The sequence below is a fragment of the Coccidioides posadasii genome, chromosome 3 (genome assembly GCF_018416015.2).
Source record: "Coccidioides posadasii str. Silveira chromosome 3, complete sequence".
Taxonomy (NCBI): Eukaryota; Fungi; Ascomycota; class Eurotiomycetes; order Onygenales; family Onygenaceae; genus Coccidioides; species Coccidioides posadasii.
The window spans coordinates 6,281,206-6,303,111 of record NC_089409.1 but is presented as its reverse complement, the minus strand read 5'-3'; the positions used below and the strand labels follow the sequence as shown (position 1 = coordinate 6,303,111).

Sequence of the window (21,906 nt, the reverse complement as noted above, 5' to 3'; positions counted from 1 at the left end):
TCGCGATGTCCCGCCAAACCGCCTTGGACTTTTGGAGGGGCTGTATTCTGTCGACGAGAAAGACTTGTCCCGGCTTGCGGCGAAAATCATAACAACATCATTAGGTAATTGGGCGTCTTTCATCATAGATCTGCTCATCATCCAGAAACAACTTCTCCCTTCTCTTCTCTCTCTCCCTCAGTTCCCCTCACCTCATCTCCCTTTGCAATTGGCACCAGATCTCCCCCAATTGATACCCTCAAATCCTTCCCACCTACCACATCACAGTAATACCTCAAGTAAGTCTCTTTTTCCTCAAACAGTCACAACTGTTGACGCCTACCTCCCTCTCCCCTACCTCCTGCGTTTTGTGCCCCTCAGCCCCGCCCTCGCCTCTCCCACATCTCTCCTCTGTAGCCCGCGCAAATATACTCAATCGAAGCCACCATTACCACGATCAAATTGTTGTTCCAGTACATCCTTAAAAGTCTCAAAAAAAGAGAAAGTGTCACTTGAGTGGTGTTTGCTTCAAGAGGCTGTTGTTGAAAGCTTGGACATTTTCGGCCGTTCGGTGAAGAAGGGTCTGAAAAGGCCTCAACAGAACACAACACACACCACTTTCCAATTCTTCGCTTGTGCTCGGAATCTCACGACCATTTCACTAATCAAGGCTGCTCTCATCGTCAAATTCCAACGTTAACCTTCATCCCAGGATGGCGATCACAAAGATCCACGCTAGATCGGTCTACGACTCCCGTGGCAACCCCACCGTGGAGGTCGACGTCGTCACTGAGACTGGCCTTCACCGTGCCATTGTTCCATCCGGCGCCTCCACTGGTGAGTAGTAGACTGATGCTTCCAGACCCCCATGAACCCAAGAAAATTACGGTCTCACGTCTACGCACAATCGGCTGACACGTCCATCAATAGGCCAGCATGAGGCTTGTGAGCTCCGTGATGGTGACAAGACTCACTGGCTCGGAAAGGGTGAGTATATCCCGCAATCCATGTGGGAAGCTGCATTTTGACGATCATCCAATTCGAACCCAGGTGTCTTGAAGGCTGTCAAGAACGTCAACGAGGTCATTGGCCCCGCCGTCATCAAGGAGAACATTGACGTGAAGGACCAATCCAAGGTCGACGAATTCTTGAACAAGCTGGATGGTACCGCCAACAAGTCCAACCTTGGTGCCAACGCCATCCTTGGTGTCAGTCTGGCTATCGCAAAGGCTGGTGCTGCTGAGAAGGGCGTTCCACTTTACGCGCACGTCTCCGATCTTGCCGGGACCAAGAAGCCATACGTCCTTCCCGTACCATTCCAGAATGTCCTTAACGGGGGTTCCCATGCTGGTGGCCGCCTCGCCTTCCAGGAATTCATGATTGTTCCATCGTAAGTTAGGAAAAAAGGCACCCAGTCGATCTCTCCGAATGCAATCCTGACCTAGTAGTGCCGCCCCTTCTTTCTCTGAGGCCCTTCGCCAGGGCTCCGAAGTCTACCACAAGCTCAAGGCACTTGCCAAGTCCAAATATGGCCAGTCTGCTGGCAATGTTGGTGACGAGGGTGGTGTCGCTCCCGATATCCAAACTCCCGAGGAAGCTCTCGACTTGATCGCCGAGGCCATCGAGCAGGCAGGTTATACCGGCAAGGTAAAAATTGCCCTCGACGTTGCATCCAGCGAGTTCTACAAGCCGGAGGAGAAGAAATACGACCTTGACTTCAAAAACCCTAACAGCGATAAGAGCAAGTGGGTCACATATGAGGAGCTCAGCGATCTCTATAAGAAGTTGGCCAGCAAGTACGACATCGTCAGCATTGAGGATCCCTTCGCCGAAGACGACTGGGAGGCGTGGAGCTACTTCTTCAAAACCTCTAACATGCAAATCGTCGCGTATGTGATCATGCCCGTGCCCCATGACTGTGTTTAGCAACTGACAAGAAGAAATTTAGGGATGACCTTACTGTCACCAACCCCATCCGCATCAAGAAGGCCATTGACCTCAAGGCATGCAATGCTCTGTTGCTCAAAGTGAACCAGATCGGCACCTTGACCGAATCCATCCAGGCCGCTAAGGACTCGTACGCTGACGGCTGGGGTGTGATGGTATCTCACCGTTCCGGTGAGACCGAGGACGTCACCATTGCCGACATTGTCGTCGGACTGCGCTCTGGCCAGATCAAGACTGGCGCCCCTGCCCGGTCCGAGCGTCTTGCCAAGCTGAACCAGATCCTCCGCATCGAGGAAGAGCTTGGTTCCAGCGCTGTCTATGCTGGAGAGAACTTCCGCACTGCAGTAAACCTGTAAGAAAATGAATAAAAAATAAAAGAGATGAAGGACGGAAAAGAACGAATCGAATCGAAATCCGGTAGTCAATACGGAGTACATCCGCGAAATAGCTAAGAATTTGTATCAAAATAAGGAACGTGTTTTGCCTTTAAATTAGGAAATTGAAGCCTCACAACATTTGAAGCATGTCTCTTAACATCTGCTGCTCCATAGCCTCCATCCTATCCTTAGCAATGTCCCATCATCATCCTGCGCGCAGAAGGTTCCAACCTTGACCCGTATGTAGGACTGGATTTATATTCTTCCGCTGCCGAGTTTCTCTCCAAAGAAATTTTTGCCCCGCCAATCAGCCTTGACCATGTAATTTCACAAAACCGTGAAAAAAAAAAGAGTTCAGTAAAGGAGGGAAGGCGGCCACTGGTTTCGTTCTACTGACTTGCGCGTCGTCCCCGTTGGAGTTCCATCAGCCTGTAGCCCTACAGCTCTCTTAATAAATACACACTGTTTTGTCTTGACACTACAATTTAAATCGACCCTTTACCCTGCAAATTTCTCAGACCATGGCGCCTTCAAAGTGGGGTAAGTTTTCTCCCTTTGAGTAAGGGATTGTCGACGACCAGGACAGCCCGTGGAAGACGCTGGCCAGACTTTCAGATAGATATCTAATTGATCATGTTTTGGAACCCTCATAGACGATGAAGAGGAGAGCACACCTCCTTCCACCCCGCCGCCATTCGTGGCAAGACGCAAGTTTGACGATGAGGAAGATAGTGACGAGGTATGGGAGTGTTCGGCCTTTCATCTCAATATTCTTTTTCTTCTCACGAAAACATATGGGATGATGTTGATATCTTTGTTCTCTGCGACATAGGTTCTAGATTCCTGGGACGCCGCCGAAGATTCGGAAGTCGAGCGAGAGAAGGAAGCAAAAGCAGCTGCAGCTAAAGCCAAGGCTGAAGCTGAAGCCGCCGCGCAGAAGAAATCAAAAGCGCAAAGAATAGCAGAACATAAAGCCCGGCGCGCCCTTGACGAGGAAGAATCGAGCGAGGAGGAAGATGCTGCGGAACAGCGGGCGCGGCTGAGACGGACGGAGAAGGAGTCCGATCTCAAGCACGCGCAGGATCTTATCGGCGATATCGATCTCAACCGGAACCGGTCAGCGCCCAAGGCGACCGTCATTTCTGACCCGAATGACCCTACCAAATCTATCGATATCTCTGCCATGCCGCTCTTCAAGCCGGGAACCAAGGCGCAGTTCACCACTCTCACAGAGACCCTCGCTCCTCTACTAGCCGCCCAATCCAAGAAGCCGCAATACTCTATCTGGGTCCAAGAGTTTACGAAGCGGCTTGTAAAGGAGCTCCCCAGTTCGGAAATCAAGAAGGTGGCAAGCGCTTTGACCGCCGCTAGCAACGAGAAACTCAAAGAGGAAAAGGCCGCTGACAAGGGCGGGAAGAAGAGCAAGGCAGCCAAGACCAAGACAAGTCTCGTCACCACTCACTCGAACCGCGCGGATCTCACAGCGTACGATGGCGATGAGCTGGACGATGATGACTTTATGTGATGCCCCTCCCTTAATTTTTTTTCTTTTTTTTCTTCTTTTCTTTTTCCCATTTCCATTTCCCTCCACCACCATACCCTTACTCGATTCCAGACGTGTTTGCTTGGGTTATTGTTTATCTCGAAGATTTCGTTTCGTTATTCTACAGCAGGCTAGTAGTATGGGCATGGCATGGCATGGCAATTTAGAATTTCGCGCACGCAACAAAAATTGGTAACTATTCAGATCACTAGCTCGTCTGCGGGAATGACCCATTCCTCCAGGTATATACGATTTGAAGATCTTTAATATAAAACGTTTTAGAGCGACACCAAGCAAGTTTTTCCCTTGTAATCAGACCTAGCTAGGTTCCCCCTTGTATGTACGGAGTATACTTCCCGGTTTATTCGTCTGTGGACGAGACGATAGTTACTGCACTGCACAATGGCTTGTCGTGGGTGGCATCGTTTGCACCACTCAACCATATGTGAGGCTCATTATACCCCTTCCCAGGGTCCTTTGCAGTTATATTAGGCTGGCTACGTAGTATGAACACAGAAATGGACGTACCTACATAGGAGTATCTACGTGGTATTTCTAAATAGGTCTTTCTTGTCCTCGTCCATCGACTTGAAGATGCTGCATCGTGACAAGGTTGGCGATGAGGAGAAGGAGAAGTCGAATGATGGAAAGATTTGATCTCCAGAAGCAAACCCCCTTCCACCGCGCGAAGCTGGGATGGGGTTAGGTGCTGCGGAAGAAAGGAAGCCTCTGCCATCAAAACTCCATTGGCGATTTCATGTCTGGAGATATACAGGCGATTCACTGGCTGCCGGTCCTTTTCAATTTTTGTTTTCCGTACAACGGATGGAGCCAGATTCACGGTAGGACGCGACATGGACAAGATTGCCAGGTTCAGCGTCAGGCAGTTCACCTGTCAGTCTTCATCCACTTGGTACCATGCAATTATTTTCTAGGTATCATAATTCCAAAATGTGCTCTCTCATTTCTGATTCTACTTAACCATCATGGGTATTAGGACAGTCAATGCCTTTGTTGTGGACCTTGTGGCTTTTTTTGCATCAATCACTGGCTTTGCCGCTGTTTTTGGCTGTCAAAGTTTGCTTGTAAGGATCTAGATAGTGAAGCAGAAATATCATGACCTGTACGGAGTACTCCGTACCTTTTTTTGTTTTTTTGGCTCCATTCTAGCAGAATCATGTCACTCCGGCCCAGGCTGGGTCAATGGCGCGTATCGCCAGCCATCCAAAGTGAGGGGCGGGAAATGAAAATGTTGTGGTGGGTTTTGCCGCCGGAATCAGAGCGAGTGAGTTCAAAGGGTAAAAAAAGGAAAAGCGTAAAAAAGAAGAAGAAAAAGAAAATATGGCTAACAAATGAAATTTTTTCACGCTTTGGCGTGAAAAGCAAAAAAAAAAAGAATGTTTGCTAAATGAGAGAGAGGTTTGTCACAGGAGAGGCACGGCATAGCAAGCCACTGGTGGACAACAGCAGCCTTAACCAGTTTGTTAGTGTTTTTGTTGTTCCCTCGCATCACTCAACAAGGACTCGCTAAATCCAAACCCCTTCAACTCGCTCCCTCGCTCCCTCTCACTCCTCTCCTCCAGGCAGGACAATCAACTGTTTCAACCAACCTGCACGGTCAACCATTACCAGCACCCCCTCTTCTAGCAAACAATTTTCTTTTCCTCTTCTTTCCCAATCACCAGTATTCCCAGCATCCCCTCATTTGTTGTTGACCCTTCAATCATTACAACACTCACAGAAAAATGACTTCTGAAGTATGTTTACCCCTCTCCTCAGGTTGGTTTGCCAGAGGTTCCGGCCCCAGCACCAGCGACCCTCCACTCTTGTTCTTCTTGTGTTGCTCTCTCTCGGCATTGCTGTGCACTGACAGTACTAATGATGTTGTCTTGACCAGCGTGAGAAGTAGGTTTTTCCAATCCTGTGCGCATGGTCCTTCAACTATCCTCTGCTCACATCAATGCAGCAAGACCTTTCTCGCCCGCCTCTGCGAGCAGGCCGAGCGTTATGATGGTAAGCAGATCCAGGCCACAGGGGAACGTGCAGGAATGGAGCGCTGACTTGGATTATAGAAATGGTCACCTACATGAAGGTTTGTTACACTCTATATGATGTTTAGTATGGTGAGATAATTCAGGGGCTGACTTTTTCTACAGGAGGTCGCCAGCGTAAGTTCCCTCGATGTTTGTCGCTGTGAAAATGTCGCGTGACCCGGCAGAGGAGTACGCCCTGTACTAAATTTCACGCTAGCTCGGGGGTGAACTCACTGTCGATGAGCGCAACCTCCTTTCCGTCGCGTACAAGAATGTTGTCGGCACCCGCCGTGCCTCGTGGCGTATCATCTCGTCTATCGAGCAAAAGGAGGAATCTAAAGGCTCTGATAAACATGTTGCCACCATCAGGGAATACCGCGAGAAGATCGAAGAAGAACTCGAGCGTGTTTGCCAGGACGTCCTCGAGGTCTTGGACAACAACCTGATCCCCAAGGCTGAAACCGGCGAGTCCAAGGTCTTCTACTACAAGATGTGCGTTGCGCTCGAACCTCGATGCTGATTGGAGTGTACTGTGAGCAAATGCGCTGAGCTCAATGATTCTATAGGAAGGGAGATTACTACCGCTACCTCGCCGAGTTCGCCTCTGGTAACAAGCGGAAGGTTGCAGCCACCAATGCCCACGAGGCCTACAAGGTATTACTCCACAGCTTGATTCTGTCGTCTGCAACACCGTTTTGTATGCTCTACTAAACTCGCGTTGGGCACCCCCTAGAATGCTACCGATGTTGCCCAATCCGAGTTGACCCCTACTCACCCCATCCGCCTTGGCCTTGCCCTCAACCTTTCAGTCTTCTACTATGAGATTGTCAACTCTCCTGATCGGGCTTGCCATCTTGCCAAGCAGGCTTTCGACGACGCCATTGCGGAGCTCGACTCTCTGTCCGAGGAATCCTATCGTGACAGTACTTTGATCATGCAGCTGTTGCGTGATAACCTCACTCTCTGGACGTCGTCTGACGGCGGTGAGGCAGAGCCAACTACCACCGACGCAGCTTCCGAGGAGAAGCCCGCCGAGGCTAGCGCTACCACTGACGAACCAGCGGCTCCCGCCTCCACTGAAGACAAGAAGGAAACAGCTGCTGAATCATAAAGGATGGTAATTTTCCGGTAATAATTTTACTGGTCGCCCAATCCATGCTTTGCTTGTCCATCTCCTTCGCCGATCCTATGGGAGTTGAAAACGGTCCATTCGTAGTGTGGATTGCTTACACCTTCACATGTTCTTTTTAGTTGTCATTTCTGTTGTTCTTTTTAAAGGGTTGTGTATCTTTCAGGTTGCGGAGTTAGTTATTGTTTGGAGAGAGTGAGACTTGATCGGAAATGCAGCTTTCTATTACCCCACCCCCCAAATCCCTTTACCTTGATCGACGCCTTGTTGCGGGCCTGCCCCCTTTATTCCTTTGGAGAAAGAAGTTTATTATCATGCGGTTAATACCATCAGGTAGTCAGAGCTATCTTCTTGCTATTCTTCTTCCTCTTTTGTCCTCAGGGAGGGATGCTGCTCCTTTCTACTGCCCACCCATCTATGCATTTCTGGGTCTGTGATGCTTGTAGCCCTTGTTACGAACCCTTTCCCCGTCCCCCTTCTCTTCCCCATGCTATCAGTTTTCCCTAATACCTATTTTTTCTTTTTTTGCCCCCAACGCAATAGTCACCGAGCCCTTGGCGATGCCTGGGCGATGAAGTTACCACCGGTCAATAAATACAGAAAGCCTACCCCGTACTCCGTATATACTTCATACAGAATCCAGAGTAGTTGGGAAGACTTACGCCCTGCGTCCACCATGATTGTAAATCACGATGCTTTCGTCGATGGTCGACAAGCCGAAGCCCGAAGCCACTGCCCGTTGACGAGGCGTTGCTCCCAGCAGATCGAGCATCGCAAGGCAGCCAGCCTTTCGACCTTTCAAAGCCAGTCTTGCTTTGCGTCAGCCGCAAACACTTCGGGTTATAGTTCCTCCGTCCTGAAGAGGTGTCAACTAGCCACAGTGGCTCCTCCATCCAATGGAATCATTATCCCGGAGCCGCGGAACCTTCTGGCTGTCTTGGCGTTTAAATTAAGCTTTTTACCTTACATAATATAACGGCTCCCAATGAGATTACATAAGCAACACCGGCGATCGGCCATCGAAAAGACCACGTTGAAAAACCGGCGATAGCTCATCACCAGGCCGATGCGCTCGGGAACAGAGGGATATATTACCTAGAGACTCGCTCGGTCAGCCTTTCACTCTTTTTCTTACTTCCACCCCCAATCGCTCTTTGTTATTTTCATTTTACCGCTCGTGCATTGTGCCCTTGCGATGATCTAGGGCTTGGCGGCCGGGTTCGATAGATCGCAGATCTTACGGCACAATCCCAAAGATAACACACGAGTTTGACCACAGTTTCTCCACAGTCCCGCACACGAATCTTGCTCGTACCAGCGGCGTCAGCCGGCCGCTTCGATTCTGTATGCGCCGAAGTTTATAGCCACCTCTACTTTTCCCCTTCCCTCCTTTCCTTTCCTCTCTCTCGCCAAATCCTTCCAAAGGTTATATACACCGGGTAGCTAAGCAAGAGACAAAAAGAGCTCTGCCGGGAACCACTGAATCTTGCGCCCAGACGATGGAGCGCTCGTTTTTACATTCTCCACGCGATGTCCTCCAGCACTTTCAAGTCGATGAGCAGGAGGGTCTTTCCAGCGCGCAAGTTTTGAAATCGAGGGAGAAATATGGTTCCAACGGTGAGTGATGGATTATCCCCCCGCCTTAATTTCATGTCAATACATATTACTCTCGCTCCATGCCACTCTTATGCTAAACTCTTGCCTCGCTATTATCTAGCCATTCCGGAAGAACCGCCAACACCGCTATGGGAACTTATACTGGAACAATTCAAGGATCAACTAGTTATAATCCTCCTGGGTTCGGCTGTCGTTTCGTTTGTACTCGCACTCTTTGAGGGAGGCGACGACTGGACCGCTTTTGTTGACCCCGCAGTGGTGCGTGTTTCGAAAAGCTGAGGAACATATATGGCCTTGGAATTGGAATTTCTGACACAGCTTGTTTAGATCCTTACAATCCTTATCTTGAATGCGATAGTCGGCGTATCACAGGAGAACAGCGCAGAGAAGGCCATTGCTGCTCTTCAAGAATACTCAGCAAATGAGGCCAAAGTTGTTCGAGATGGCGCTGTGCAACGCATCAAGGCTGAAGAGCTCGTTCCTGGAGATATCGTTCACGTGGCTGTCGGCGACCGTATTCCTGCGGATTGCAGACTTGTCTCCATCCAGAGTAATAGCTTCCGCGTCGACCAGGCTATATTGACTGGGGAGAGTGAAAGTGTCTCCAAGGGTACTTTAGAAATCAAGGACTTTCAGGCTGTGAAACAGGACCAAACAAATATCCTATTTTCCGGAACTACGGTTGTCAGCGGCCATGCCACTGCAGTCGTTGTTTTAACCGGGTCGAGTACCGCGATTGGTGATATCCACGAGAGTATCACAGCTCAGATCTCCGAGCCAACGCCATTGAAACAAAAACTCAATGATTTTGGTGATATGTTGGCTAAGGTTATCACGGTTATTTGTGTCCTCGTTTGGCTCATTAATATCCAACATTTCAGCGATCCGAGTCATGGGAGTTGGACAAAGGGTGCAATCTATTATCTCAAGATTGCTGTCTCGCTTGGTGTGGCTGCCATTCCAGAAGGCCTGGCTGTAGTTATCACCACTTGTTTGGCCTTGGGAACACGAAAGATGGCTGCAAAGAATGCCGTTGTTCGGTCTTTGCCATCCGTGGAAACGCTGGGCAGCTGCAGTGTAATTTGCTCAGACAAGACAGGCACCCTTACCACTAACCAGATGAGCGTTGAAAGGATTGTTTACCTCAATGAGTCTGGCACCGGCCTTGAGGAAATCAGCGTCGAAGGTACAACCTTCGCCCCCGTCGGCGAACTACGGAAAAATGGTCAAGTTCAGGAAGATCTTGCTGCTACGTCGTCCACGATCTGTCAAATGGCTGAAGTTTTGGCTATGTGCAATGATGCGGCACTATCGTATGATCCGAAGAGCGGAACTTATAGCAATGTCGGAGAACCCACTGAAGGAGCCCTCAGAGTGCTAGTTGAGAAAATTGGCACAGATGACATGGACGTGAACCAAAAGCTGAAGCATCTACCGGCATCCGAACGGCTACATGCAGCTAGCAAGCACTATGAAAACCGACTGCCCCTAAAAGCTACCTATGAGTTCTCTCGTGATCGAAAGAGCATGTCTGTGCTAGTGGGTAACGGGAAAAACCAAATGCTCCTTGTGAAAGGTGCTCCCGAATCGATCCTCGAGCGTTGCTCCCATACCCTGCTGGGATCCAACGGCGCTAGGGTTCCCCTATCTCTGAATCATGCCAAGCTGATCTCGCAAGAAGTCGTGGATTATGGAAACAGGGGTCTTCGGGTTATCGCCATTGCCAGTATTTCAAATGTTGCAGAGGCGCCTCTTCTGCACACTGCAGAGACCTCAAATGAGTACGAGAAGCTTGAACAAAATATGACCCTTATTGGACTTGTTGGTATGCTTGATCCTCCTCGACCCGAAGTGGCTGCATCAATTCAGAAATGTCGAGAGGCTGGAATTCGAGTTATTGTAATCACGGGTGACAATCAAAACACTGCCGAATCCATCTGTCGACAAATCGGTGTGTTTGGAAAGCATGAAGACTTGCGGGGCAAGAGTTTCACCGGAAGGGAATTTGATGCGCTCAGCGAGCAAGGAAAGATTGAAGCTGCGAGACAGGCCTCCCTGTTCTCCCGTGTTGAGCCAACCCATAAATCGAAACTAGTTGACATACTTCAGTCTCTCGGACAGGTCGTTGCAATGACTGGAGATGGTGTCAACGATGCTCCCGCCTTGAAGAAGTCTGACATCGGCGTCGCAATGGGTTCCGGTACCGACGTCGCCAAACTTGCGGCGGATATGGTTTTGGCCGACGATAATTTCGCAACGATTGAAGTTGCCGTCGAAGAAGGGAGATCCATCTATAGCAACACCCAGCAGTTCATCCGGTATCTGATCTCTTCCAATATCGGCGAAGTCGTGTCTATCTTCCTTACAGCAGCGCTTGGCATGCCAGAGGCTTTGATCCCTGTCCAACTTCTCTGGGTCAACCTCGTCACTGATGGCCTACCGGCCACTGCGCTGTCATTCAATCCCGCAGACCATGATGTTATGAAGCGGCCGCCAAGGAAGCGTGGTGAAGCGCTGGTTAGTGGCTGGCTTTTCTTCCGGTACATGGTGATCGGTATATATGTCGGTGTCGCAACTGTTTTTGGTTTCGCTTGGTGGTTTATGTATAATCCACAGGGTCCGCAAATAACATTTTGGCAATTAGTAGGTTTTCCTTGTCTTAAGAGGGTTTCAATATCGTGGACTGTAGCTGATCCTACGTTATTTAGTCGCATTTCCACAAGTGCTCTAGAGAGTTCCCCGAGATCGGGTGCGAGATGTTCACGAATGACATGTCAAAGTCGGCATCCACGGTTTCGCTCTCTATCCTCGTCGTTATTGAGATGTTCAACGCCATGAACGCTCTGTCGTCCAGCGAGTCCCTTTTCACCTTCCCATTGTGGAACAACATGGTGCTTGTCGGCGCGATCATAATGTCGATGTCCCTTCATTTCGCAATTTTGTATATTCCATTCCTGCAAGGCCTTTTCTCGATCTTACCATTGAACTGGCTCGAGTGGAAGGCAGTGTTGGCAATCAGTGCGCCAGTTATGTAAGTTCCTTTCATCCACGTCCCTTTTAAGATGCTGGCGGGTGGATATGACTGACCGGACTCGCTTCTTCCGAAATAGTGTGATCGACGAAATTCTTAAATTCTTCGAACGCCAGTTATATGACACTCGTACGACCTTAGCTTCGAGTTGCACAAACGGAGAAGCCACAAAACCTAAATTATCCTAGAGCCTTACACACCTCTCATCCCAATATATTCCAGGTCGCCTAATCATTAGAGCATATTGGATGAAAATATGCAGAAAAATGTGTTTTATTATCATTTTATACGTAGTACTCCGTACATAGTTCTGATACGCGTTCATGAATAGAAGAATTTCTGTTACGTATAATGAATTCAGTCTTTAACCAGTCGCGAAATAGTTCCCTAAGAGATGGGATCGATGCAACGGGTCGCTCTCACAGACAGCCACGGCCGACAACACTCGCGTCACCCCACCCTTCTCATATCAATATCTTTGCATCGGAAGTCGGGGATTTATCGTAGCCAACTCAGTCACGGAGGTTCTCACCAGCAATGGATGGTTTTAGAGTGATTGAATCCACAACGAGGGACACGAACAGTTTGCATAGGACAAGTAGTAGCAGTCAAAGAGCTATGAATGAACGGGAGTGGAGAGTGGACTCCGCACTCGTTATGCGTCAAATGTTCGTTGTCCTTGAGGAAATGGATTATATTGTGTAACAAAGGCTGCAGCTAACGACTCCCCCTGCTCGCATTAACTAGTGACAAAGTACGGAGTACTCCGTACAGAGTACCGTTCCGCATACCGACGGAAAGGTTAAAAGTGTCAAAGGGTGGAATGATCGAAAGCAGCCCAACAAACAAAAGACGAGAATTCCGAGAAAGGCTGGATCAACCGAAGCAAAGTTACCAGCAGGGCGCGATGTCAATTGGCTAAAGGTAACCTTCCAATTTCTTCTCGCATGGACCTATTATGCCCTAATTCCCGTTCGGGTCAAGCGTCCCACGGCTTCGGGTGCCATGAACCGGCGCGGCGGGAAACCTAATTTGGACGCAAAGAGTCTCCCCGGCCTGGCGCTGTCCGCCCAGGAGAGATTCAATTCGATTGTGTGCGAAGTCCCCTTTGCAGAATGCCCACTGGTCCGTTTCTCTTGAGCTCTCAATCGATGTTCCTGTATAGCTACAATTGGCAGCGCTACGGCCTCCGCAGGGCGTCATTTCGCCTTGGACATCGGCTGAACAGCGACGAACTTCAGATCTGGCCAATCAACGGGAGTAGTGACAAACAACTGAGATTTCTGTGGGTCTCCTAGGCAATATCCTCCATACAGAGAACTCCGTTTGGGTGTACTCCGTACATATGCGGGACATAAACTGCGAAAAACACCAAATCAACGTCCGATACGAGATTTCGCCAGGCAGATTTTGGACAAAGTTTTCTTCTCGATTTAACTAGGTAACTCTTAAACGACTGCCAGGTGGTGAATGTTCTCCATCTTAATATTGGATATATTATTTCCATGTCCCCGTAAGTCATACCCTTGTCCAGGGGGTCAGGGATGTGACGATAGCTTCGACCGTTAATACCGTTTTGCGCTTGGTTACGGAGAACTTCGGGTTGTTACGAATCGCATCTTGCCCCTCAACTTTTCGCCGAGAAAAGGACACTAGGCACGGGACGGGTGCGCGATCCGATCGGCGGCGCCAACTTTAATCTCACCTCATGCCTTGCTGGTTGGCTCTCCTCTCGCTTTGGCCAAGGTTGAGCGGAGTGAGCAATGGACCCTTGTGGATCTGGAGGATCTGGGCTGAAAAGGAAAATTTGCTCCGTAAAACCGGTACCCCTGACAGCGTGAAGATTCCACCCAATGTCAAAAAGGCGAATCACAAAGCGTTGCTGCCGTGATGAAGGCAGCCACCAGGTTTCTCAAATATCAACTTGCACATGTCTAATAATCCTGGAGCGACAACAAAAGGTACCAAGGAACTGAAAAACTGGAGAATGTGGGCACTTTTCCTGGAGTGTCATAGATTGATTAAACGCACGCCCGTATGATGTGGCCCCCCAGGCTGAAGATATGAAGGTTCCGATCCGCTCTTTTGTACTCCGTGCTCATGATGTGTGACTGCACGACACACACTGGATTTGCTGCAAATGTTGTTGGTTGATCGTCAGGGCGGAGCTGGTCTGCCAGATGTTGACCAAGGACCCCGGATCGTCATTGCGACGTCGATCACCACGGGGATCGCTCTCCTCGTCGTGTTGGCCCGATTCTATGTGCGAATATGGGTGGTTCAAAATGTTGGACTCGATGTACGTTTTAAAAAAAAAGAATGCTCGTAGTCCAATCTTATCGCCATGATTGACTGGGGGACATTATTCATAGGACTATGTCATGGGTTTGACAATGGCCTTGGTATGTTTTTCCTGTTGATCCTTTCCCGTTGTCCATACGCAAGATGTCTTGAGATTAATAGCGAATTACTTGCAGTCTCTCGCGGGGTGGGCAATCATCATCCCCGAGGTGAAGTATGGCGCCGGCAGGCATATGGCCTACGTAATGGACACGGTGAAGACGGCCATGCAGCTGAATTTCGCAACCCAAGTTATCTACCTCTGGGCAATTGGGACGGTGAAGATCTCAATAGGCTTAATGCTGGTACGCTTTGCACCCAGAAAGGGATATAAGCTCTTCATCCATATCGTCATTGGTAAAGCGTCCTCGTCCCCATTCACCCTACACTCCCGAAGCCGTATCGCTGACCGAATATTTTTGTATTTAGTTTTGATGGCAATTTATACAACTATCTGCTTCTTTGTACGTGCAGGATTATCAACCCGAAACGGATCGTTCTAACCAATAGGCTCGCAGACCCTCATCTTTCAATGTCATAAAATTGAATCGATCTGGGATATAAATGTCAAGTCCAAGTGCTTTGCCCCCAAGCAGCTTGTGGCTCTGAGCTATACGAATACCGGTATTCTTCATCTCCATCTTGCTTTTCGGATCTCAAAACTAACACATCACAGCTCTAAATATCCTCACTGACCTCATTTTTGCGTTCCTCCCATTCCTCATGCTTCGGTACGACCGGCAGTAGTCCGCATTGCTATAAAATAACGTGGGCTAATATTACCAATCTGTAGTGGTCTGCAGGTCAATCTCCGCGTCAAAGTGTCCCTCATCTGCATCCTGAGTCTTGGTGTCTTGTGAGTCATAGCTCCTTCGGCCTTGTGGAAGCACGAGTATGATTAACATAGAATTACGGACGGCTATAGCGCCTGTGTCGCAGCGTTTATCAAACTCTCGATCCTCCCCAATTACGGAAAAACCGGTGACTTTACATGGGATTATACAGATCTGACGATTTGGGTTGTGTACGTAATCGTCGTCGATCCATGCTCCGATAATAAGGCTGACTTTTGCTCGCGTCTATATACAGGGTCGAAGCGAACATGGGTATCATTGCCGGAAGTCTCCCGACACTGAAGCCACTGTTCAAAAGGGCTCTCAATATCTATAGCACGAAGAAAACGAAGGGTTACTCTTCAGCGGCGGGCAATTACAGACTTAGCAAGATGTCAAAGGGAGGTAGCAAGAATGTCACGCTTTCAAGCGGTAACTTTGAAATCATTCATGCGCAAGATCGCAGGGCCTCGCATCTTAGCCCGGGCCAATACAGCTCTTCCGCTTACGCCAATATAAACGGAACTCTGGCCGATAATTCGAGTGAGGAAAGGATTCTTCCGGCTCAGCACCAGGAAGAGATTGTCTGCACGACGGAGGTGTTGGTGTCGAGCTTCCACCACAAAGCGGGGGATACTACTTCGATGTAATCGCGGCCAATAGTATTATTTTTGCGGCATATCATGGAAAGCGGATTAGCAATGCTTTTTTAGAAGTCTATATTGAGGACTTCTTTCAATAACTTCCATTAAAGGAGGCTTCTCAACTCCGCTAATGACTCGCGGCAAAAATTTTGACAGTGACATTCCCACCGGATTTCCTCTCCGCTAAAACCCTACCAATGGGAAAAGAGGAACTCCCCAGTGCCATCGCTCTAGTGGATTGGACTTTTCCTTCTCTCGTTTAAGTTCCCCATTTTTTTTCTCCCTGGCTCCTTGCGTGCGTCGCCAAGGCCCCCGTGCCCACCGAGCTAATCGTCCGATTGTACTCCGTACGGAGTCCGTGAAAATGGATCCTGTCTTTCTGTTTCATTCGCAGCAGCGTCGTTGGTCCTATCGCTGCACATATTGCACAGCTCAGTAGAGCGCGCCTGGAGCGTTCCGCCTTCAGGGACTCTAGCACAAATATGTCCACGCAACCACAATGGGGCGGCTGGAATGGCCTGGCAGGGGAAATTGCTGTTGCGATAGGCCATAATCACCACGTGGCTTGCGCAGAGATTAAGAACTTCCTTTCTGTCCACCGCCCCGCCCAGAGAGCGAAATAAAATCCATCCCCAATCGAGCCTGAGGCGTCGGCACCGGTGCCATTAGCTGTTGCACCTTGGCTTCTTCGCGGAAGCGAAAGCAGCGCCGACTGCCGGTTATACATGATTGTGGATAAAAGGCGACTTCCCTGTTCCCCCAGAATTTCAAATTCTTGATTGCTTTTTCGGAGACTCATGACCTGTGCCCAGTGATCGTTTGCAATCCAGTGTTTCAGGAGAACTCTTTGTTTTTCTGAGAACAGGATCTCCACATCTCTGATCTTCCAGAGACAAGAGGGTATCATAAAATGGTTGCCCTGAAAGCCTTAGCCTTCGGGCTTTTCCTCTCTCGGGTGCTTGCTGTGCCAACACCTGTGGAAAGCAGTACCTCGCCCTCAGATACTCCGCCTACTGCGTCTCCCTCCACCCCAGAGGCCCAGGCCCAACTCGAACAGCTGTCGTCTATCGCGTACAATGTGAGCAGGTCGAATCTTGAAACCGGCTCGCAGACGAAACGCAGCGGGGGCTGCAGCTTGTCAAATCTCAGAGTGCGTCGTGAATGGTAAGATTTTTCCCAGACTTATGTCTTGTGCTCCACCGATCACATTATATAGACTGCGCATATATTCTCTCGGCCAAGGGGTGTATGAGTTTTCAAAGGGAACTATGCTCACAACAGGTTAGGTCCACATTTACGGCAAGGCAGAGGAAGAGTTATATCGATGCTGTCCTTTGTCTGCAGAGCTTGCCCGCCAGGACGCCATCCAGCATTGCCGCGGGAGCAAAGACTCGCTATGACGATTTCGTCGCTGTCCATATCCAGCAGACCTTGACCATCCACTATACCGTAAGTCTTTTCATGTACCCAACGTGAAAGCTTGCCCTGTCTGACCATCAAAAAGGGCACATTCCTTGCGTGGCACAGGTATTTCACCTGGCAATACGAGCAGGCTCTTCGCAATGAATGCTCCTACACTGGCGCCTTCCCGTAAGTAGCAACACTTTGCAACCATAAAGATCAAAACAAGATCCACGGCTCATAGGGCCACATCGTTAGGTACTGGGATTGGCCGCTTTCAGCAGTAATTGGCCTGGAAAACCATCCCCTTTTCGACGGCAGCGACACGTCCATGTCTGGTAATGGGGAGCCGATCCCCAACAAGGGTGATATTTTTCTTCATCTCGGAGATCTACCCTCAATCCGGCTGCCTTCGGGCACTGGTGGCGGATGTGTCACTAGCGGTCCATTCAAGAACTTCAAAGTGAACCTTGGCCCCGCTGCGCTCGTCCTCCCAGGCGACAGAACCGAAGCGGTTGCTAACCCACTGGACTACAACCCCCGCTGCTTGAAACGTGACCTCACAGATGCCATAGTTCGAAAGTTTGCCAACGCTACCGCTGTTGTGGATTTGATCCTCCGCAGGAAAACTATTGAAAGTTTCCAGATGAACATGCAAGGTATTCCTGGGAGCGGTTCCATCGGTGTTCATGGCGGCGGTCACTACGCCATGGGTGGCGATCCGGGCCGCGATGTCTTTGTCTCACCCGGTGATCCAGCCTTTTTCTTTCACCATGCGATGATAGATCGCGTGTGGTGGATCTGGCAGAATTTGGATCTGAAGAATCGTCAGAATGCGATCCACGGGACAGGCACATTCTTGAACGATCCCCCGTCCCCTGACACGACACTCGACACGATGGTTGATCTGGGGTATGCGGGTGGCCCGATGCTTCCAATGCGCGACCTGATGAGTACGATAAATGGGCCCTTCTGCTATGTGTATTTGTAAGAATACGACAGAATTGGAACAGGAGAGCACTTACATGGATGCATATTGTGCATGGAAGATATAATCCGTTTTGTAAATAGTATGCAGGAATAATATGAAGAACAACACACATGCCTTATCTGAGAAGGTGATAATATGATATGACGCCGCTAACGGCTCGAAAATCTGGAATCTGACCCAAAGTCTCCCATACTCCGTAAAGGCTGAGAGATACGTGCATCAAAGGTTGCACAAAGGGCGTGTTGCCTTGTGTAACATTCTCGGCCCGGATATGTAACGGAATACGGATACTCAGATCAACCTAATTTCAAGTAGACCGGGCAGCCAGGTTTTCATCTCAGGAAATATCATTAAATCCCTAGCAAACCATGGTAGGAACACAGGTAATAGATCGTACAAGAATCAAGTGGGGGTATCTGAAAGAAGCATATAAGGACAGCCGAAGAAGCATAGCACTGAAGAAGAAACATCGAAGGTAAACACCAATAGCGACCACGAACTGCTCTCCAATAATTTCAAAGCTCCTTGTTTTGCAGGTGTACACTTAATAATCCAAGCATCGTGGCATGTTTCAATGTCCGCATTAAACACCAGTAAACACGGTCTCGACCAGGGGCACAATCTCGTGTATACGCTCCTCTAGGCACTGAGGTCAGACAGTAAGGGCTTGTGCATTTACTCGAGCAGTATTAGCTTCAATGTGGAATCATGTCTCAATTTTCTGTGCTCAAGAATAGTAGGGTCGCGGAGGCGGCACCGCTTGGTACTGCTGCTGTTGCTGTTGCTGAGGCTGCTGATACATTTGCGTCTGTTGCTGATGTGGTGGTGGTGTGGCACTGTGATCCACTGGCAATGGCGTGTAGTAGTCCTTCGTTTCGCCATTGGGCGCCGGTACAGCCACTGGGATAGGAACAGCGTCGGTTTGGGGTGCGACAGGTTCCACAGGGGCAGAAGCAGTGTTCTGATCGGACGTAGTTAATGCAGGATTCGACGCGACGAACAAAACGCAGAGGAATGTCATCGCATAAAAGAAGTCCGTGACGAAAGTTCCGGCAAGGAGACGACCCCTAGGATCAGAGGTAAACCTCGAGGGGAAAAAACTGTAGGTGTTGTCGCCCAATCGAGCGGTTGCGAGGCCCAGACTCGCAACAATAAGGAGCGAGGTCCATATCGCCATGTTCTATATGAAAGAAACGGGAACTGTCAGCGCATGATCATGAAACAATCGCCGAGATTTTTGATTTTGAAAACTTACCCCGCTTCGCAGTTGTTTCGAGCGGGTCATCGCAGTGGCGATGCTGAAGACCGCCATGAGCATGCCAATCACGGCGAACACGTCAAAGGTGATTATCAATCCCCGTCGGGCGTCAGACAGAGCAAAAGTAGTCCTATATCTAGACCCGATCCCATCCAATACAGCGGTCGTAACAGAGAGATATGAAATGAGGATACTGCTCAGGAAAAGCATAAGTGTGAAATGAGCAACGGTGACGACCCTGGCCATGATGTACCCAGCAACCTGGTGTAATTGTCTGCAAACAGGGACCAGAATGAGGCCGTAGAGAATGAGGATGGCGAGACCATCAAGCCATATCGCAGAGATATTAACGCCTGTGACTGCATAGTATGATATGCCGCACTCATTTAGAACAAGGCTGACAAGAAACAGGATGTTACATCTGCAAGACCAGTCAATTATATGGCATAGTGGCGAGTCGAGAATTAAAGCAGCACAGGGCGACTCTGCTCTCGACAATTAAAGGAATGAACACTTACAGGAGCATGAAATTAATGGACATATGAATCATGGCCCACTGTAAGCTCTCTTTTGCATGGCCAGCGTTGAGAATGCGCTTCTTCCGCGATGCAACCGTGCATGCGAGGACAAGGTCGACGATCAGCCAGAGGGCGGTAAATGCCAGAATGATCCTCGAGTAATCTGACGAAAAGGCGGAGCTGGGACAGGCGCTGCCTCCTGAGAAGCCACCGCCGCCTCCGCCAAAGCCTCCGCGTCTGGGAGCCATCGGAACTGATTTCTGTTCTATCAATGGGTCGTTGATCGAATAAAAAGGACTCGGAGCAGATTCCCGCAAATGCCAGCAAAGACAGGCATCAAGAGTCGTCAGAATGCGGAAAGGGGAGCGGAAGGTCTTTTTAAATACGGGACACGATCCAATTTCAGATGCCCAGCCGTGTGTGGCATTCATTTCTTCCGCCGTCGAGCCACATTCCCAAGCAACAACAAATCACGGCCGCACTGCAGGGATGCACATGAGCCGCGCTAGAGTCTTGGTGCCTTGACCGTGTGGAGCCAGCTCGGCTGCTTGATTGCTTATCGTCGTGGGAGAATGAGACCAGCACAAGCCCATGGGGGCGGAGCTTGCGAGCCAATACGAGCCCCAAGGGAGATTTGACCACATACTTGCTGCGCCAGCGGTCGTGCAGGAATCCACGGTTTTACCCTGTGTCTTCCCTGGTCTTTAGACATGGGGTGTGTTTGTGTCTGTGTGACCGCGTTGTCGCTCCGCCACTGTGACCACTCGAGTGAATGATGATGTTGAACGGGGGCAGTGAGGCTTTGACAGCTCGTTGTGGGCTGGTGGTTGAAGGATCTTTCGCTGGAAGAATATTCTGGGGGGCCTGCGACATTGTTTGTCTGGATGATCGACAAGGTCCTACTGTAACCCGGGTTTGCACTGACTATTCCGTAGCTGGCTAGCAAAATCCCCTTGTCGTAAGTTAGTTTGGTCGTTTCGTCTGTCGGTCGTTGGTTTTCGAATTTCGCTCTGCACAGGGTAGTTTTAACTAGTTAAGTGCTCCGCCATTTGTCATTCTCTTTACATTTACCTGAAGCCGAGGATTCTCTGCGCCAGCTCTTTGGCAATATGTATAATGCTGGTTTCCTGACAGCTTGCACGGCTGCAAAATCTATCCCCTCTGCCTCTATTCTGCTTAGCAGCATCATGCGACGAACATCGTTCACGCTCGCCAGAAGACCCCCGCTCAGGGCCAGGGTCGATGATGGCGCTTCAAAAGCGCTTGCAGAGAAGCGATCGCAATGGCGCGCAGCAGAGCCTCTGTAGCCCTTGAGGGAATGGCATGCGCTTCATTCGCTTCGACGTCAGATCTACAGATATCCAATAACTAAACTTGCAGCCTGCGCAATTTTCAAATTTACCGTGGAGCTTTTTCTCATCGTTTTCCGCGAGAACGCTGATGAGAAGGTCATAATTTGTCGATGGCGTGGGATTAAACAGTTTCAACGCGGCCTTTGACAGGCCGTCTAGCTCCGACAAACTCTCTACAGGTATCTGTACCGGAGCGCGCCTCATTCGAAGCGCATCTAGGGCGGAGAGTGTGCTGCGGATCGACGTGACGGCCAATGCCGAAGCCGCTGCCATCCTCCCCAAGAAGACGGCCCCATCCGCCCGACCTAGCGTCGCGATTTCACCTCGGGAGCTGAGAATGATAAAGAGTCGAGTGCACGCTGGGCAGCGAGTTCAATAGAAGTAAGCGCTGGATCTAGAGCTACCGTCCACACTATCCATATCCACATGGGTTATATCTTTCCCCGGCGTCCAAGTACGTCCAAGTGACCAGCGGCTTACACATTACACGGTCCTGCGCATCCTTTTGCCATCCGTCCCTCCCGCGTAACCACCACCGCTGCGCATTTGGTGCCTCCACCGTCAACATACATAGCCAACGGAGGCCCTTTTTCATGCGGCGTAATTCCACCTGGTTTTAACCTGCCGGTCAGGACTCCCGCATGACAGCCATTGGCAGCTTCTAGCCGTCTGCGGGCCTCTTCAGGCGTTATTTCCAATGCCAGAGCAGCAAGCGCCAACTTGACACTACCTTCACGGCATGCTAATCGAGCGTCGAGCTCTGCATCAGTAGACGGGCACGAGGATGCGCTCAGCTTGCGAATGATATTTAGAGACCGTTGCTCAAGTTCGAGATTAGAAGCTTCAAGATCAACCATCTATAGACCGAGATAAGCCAATGGAGACACGCCCAAAAGGACGGTCGACTGCAGGT

The 21,906-nt window shown here is 49.8% G+C and overlaps 9 protein-coding genes across 9 annotated transcripts; 7 read left to right on the top strand and 2 right to left on the bottom strand.

Moving 5' to 3' along the window:
- Positions 1-107: 107 nt before the first annotated feature.
- On the top strand, positions 108-2,504 carry D8B26_006962 (uncharacterized protein). The gene is made up of 6 exons (XM_003066871.2): positions 108-278; positions 692-816; positions 910-966; positions 1,030-1,369; positions 1,428-1,868; positions 1,928-2,504. Exons 2-6 carry the CDS (start codon positions 693-695, stop codon positions 2,280-2,282), a joined length of 1,317 nt encoding a protein of 438 aa, XP_003066917.1. The 5' UTR covers positions 108-278; position 692; the 3' UTR covers positions 2,283-2,504.
- A 138-nt stretch (positions 2,505-2,642) lies between these two features.
- On the top strand, positions 2,643-4,134 carry HCR1 (Translation initiation factor 3 subunit J component). Its single transcript, XM_003066870.2, has 3 exons — positions 2,643-2,843; positions 2,957-3,042; positions 3,136-4,134. Exons 1-3 carry the CDS (start codon positions 2,825-2,827, stop codon positions 3,826-3,828), a joined length of 798 nt encoding a protein of 265 aa, XP_003066916.1. The 5' UTR covers positions 2,643-2,824; the 3' UTR covers positions 3,829-4,134.
- Positions 4,135-5,306: 1,172 nt separating this feature from the next.
- Positions 5,307-6,990, top strand: D8B26_006960 (uncharacterized protein; the record flags this gene model as incomplete). Its single annotated transcript, XM_003066869.2, has 8 exons — positions 5,307-5,603; positions 5,744-5,751; positions 5,813-5,859; positions 5,919-5,938; positions 6,003-6,014; positions 6,097-6,371; positions 6,446-6,533; positions 6,613-6,990. The coding sequence occupies exons 1-8, from the start codon at positions 5,592-5,594 to the stop codon at positions 6,988-6,990; spliced, it is 840 nt and encodes a 279-aa protein (XP_003066915.1). The 5' UTR covers positions 5,307-5,591.
- A 1,091-nt stretch (positions 6,991-8,081) lies between these two features.
- Positions 8,082-11,976, top strand: D8B26_006959 (uncharacterized protein). The gene is made up of 5 exons (XM_066125349.1): positions 8,082-8,625; positions 8,726-8,883; positions 8,953-11,268; positions 11,334-11,656; positions 11,736-11,976. The coding sequence occupies exons 1-5, from the start codon at positions 8,508-8,510 to the stop codon at positions 11,842-11,844; spliced, it is 3,024 nt and encodes a 1,007-aa protein (XP_065981431.1). The 5' UTR covers positions 8,082-8,507; the 3' UTR covers positions 11,845-11,976.
- A 217-nt stretch (positions 11,977-12,193) lies between these two features.
- On the top strand, positions 12,194-12,578 carry D8B26_006958 (uncharacterized protein; the record flags this gene model as incomplete). Its single annotated transcript, XM_066125348.1, has 2 exons — positions 12,194-12,324; positions 12,404-12,578. 2 exons carry the CDS (start codon positions 12,194-12,196, stop codon positions 12,576-12,578), a joined length of 306 nt encoding a protein of 101 aa, XP_065981430.1.
- Positions 12,579-13,630: 1,052 nt separating this feature from the next.
- D8B26_006957 (uncharacterized protein) lies at positions 13,631-15,525 on the top strand. Its single transcript, XM_066125347.1, has 9 exons — positions 13,631-13,955; positions 14,029-14,058; positions 14,134-14,353; positions 14,426-14,460; positions 14,515-14,620; positions 14,673-14,727; positions 14,790-14,852; positions 14,922-15,020; positions 15,086-15,525. Exons 1-9 carry the CDS (start codon positions 13,797-13,799, stop codon positions 15,477-15,479), a joined length of 1,161 nt encoding a protein of 386 aa, XP_065981429.1. The 5' UTR covers positions 13,631-13,796; the 3' UTR covers positions 15,480-15,525.
- Positions 15,526-16,376: 851 nt separating this feature from the next.
- D8B26_006956 (uncharacterized protein) lies at positions 16,377-17,865 on the top strand (the record flags this gene model as incomplete). The annotated part of the gene is made up of 4 exons (XM_066125346.1): positions 16,377-16,637; positions 16,760-16,922; positions 16,978-17,063; positions 17,133-17,865. Exons 1-4 carry the CDS (start codon positions 16,384-16,386, stop codon positions 17,863-17,865), a joined length of 1,236 nt encoding a protein of 411 aa, XP_065981428.1. The 5' UTR covers positions 16,377-16,383.
- A 318-nt stretch (positions 17,866-18,183) lies between these two features.
- On the bottom strand, positions 18,184-19,969 carry D8B26_006955 (uncharacterized protein). Its single transcript, XM_003066865.2, has 3 exons — positions 19,642-19,969; positions 19,121-19,544; positions 18,184-19,045 (listed from the first exon to the last, which is right to left on the bottom strand). Exons 1-3 carry the CDS (start codon positions 19,887-19,889, stop codon positions 18,593-18,595), a joined length of 1,125 nt encoding a protein of 374 aa, XP_003066911.1. The 5' UTR covers positions 19,890-19,969; the 3' UTR covers positions 18,184-18,592.
- Positions 19,970-21,469: 1,500 nt separating this feature from the next.
- D8B26_006954 (uncharacterized protein) lies at positions 21,470-21,850 on the bottom strand (the record flags this gene model as incomplete). The annotated part of the gene is made up of 1 exon (XM_066125345.1): positions 21,470-21,850. The coding sequence occupies one exon, from the start codon at positions 21,848-21,850 to the stop codon at positions 21,470-21,472; it is 381 nt and encodes a 126-aa protein (XP_065981427.1).
- Positions 21,851-21,906: the final 56 nt, after the last annotated feature.

Bases quoted from the DNA above. Each gene is read 5' to 3' on its own strand.
- D8B26_006962 (XM_003066871.2), top strand. From the start codon at position 693: ATGGCGATCACAAAGATCCACGCTAGATCGGTCTACGACTCCCGTGGC. The intron at 967-1,029 runs GTGAGTATATCC...ATTCGAACCCAG, and splicing joins GACTCACTGGCTCGGAAAGG to GTGTCTTGAAGGCTGTCAAG. The intron at 1,370-1,427 runs GTAAGTTAGGAA...CTGACCTAGTAG, and splicing joins GAATTCATGATTGTTCCATC to TGCCGCCCCTTCTTTCTCTG.
- HCR1 (XM_003066870.2), top strand. The intron at 3,043-3,135 runs GTATGGGAGTGT...TCTGCGACATAG, and splicing joins ATGAGGAAGATAGTGACGAG to GTTCTAGATTCCTGGGACGC.
- D8B26_006957 (XM_066125347.1), top strand. From the start codon at position 13,797: ATGTTGTTGGTTGATCGTCAGGGCGGAGCTGGTCTGCCAGATGTTGAC. The intron at 14,621-14,672 runs GTATTCTTCATC...AACACATCACAG, and splicing joins TCTGAGCTATACGAATACCG to CTCTAAATATCCTCACTGAC. The intron at 15,021-15,085 runs GTACGTAATCGT...GTCTATATACAG, and splicing joins GATCTGACGATTTGGGTTGT to GGTCGAAGCGAACATGGGTA.
- D8B26_006955 (XM_003066865.2), bottom strand. From the start codon at position 19,889: ATGGCTCCCAGACGCGGAGGCTTTGGCGGAGGCGGCGGTGGCTTCTCA. The intron at 19,545-19,641 runs GTAAGTGTTCAT...CTGGTCTTGCAG, and splicing joins TCCATTAATTTCATGCTCCT to ATGTAACATCCTGTTTCTTG. The intron at 19,046-19,120 runs GTAAGTTTTCAA...TCTTTCATATAG, and splicing joins CGAAACAACTGCGAAGCGGG to AACATGGCGATATGGACCTC.
- D8B26_006959 (XM_066125349.1), top strand. From the start codon at position 8,508: ATGGAGCGCTCGTTTTTACATTCTCCACGCGATGTCCTCCAGCACTTT. The intron at 11,269-11,333 runs GTAGGTTTTCCT...TACGTTATTTAG, and splicing joins AAATAACATTTTGGCAATTA to TCGCATTTCCACAAGTGCTC. The intron at 11,657-11,735 runs GTAAGTTCCTTT...CTTCCGAAATAG, and splicing joins GCAATCAGTGCGCCAGTTAT to TGTGATCGACGAAATTCTTA.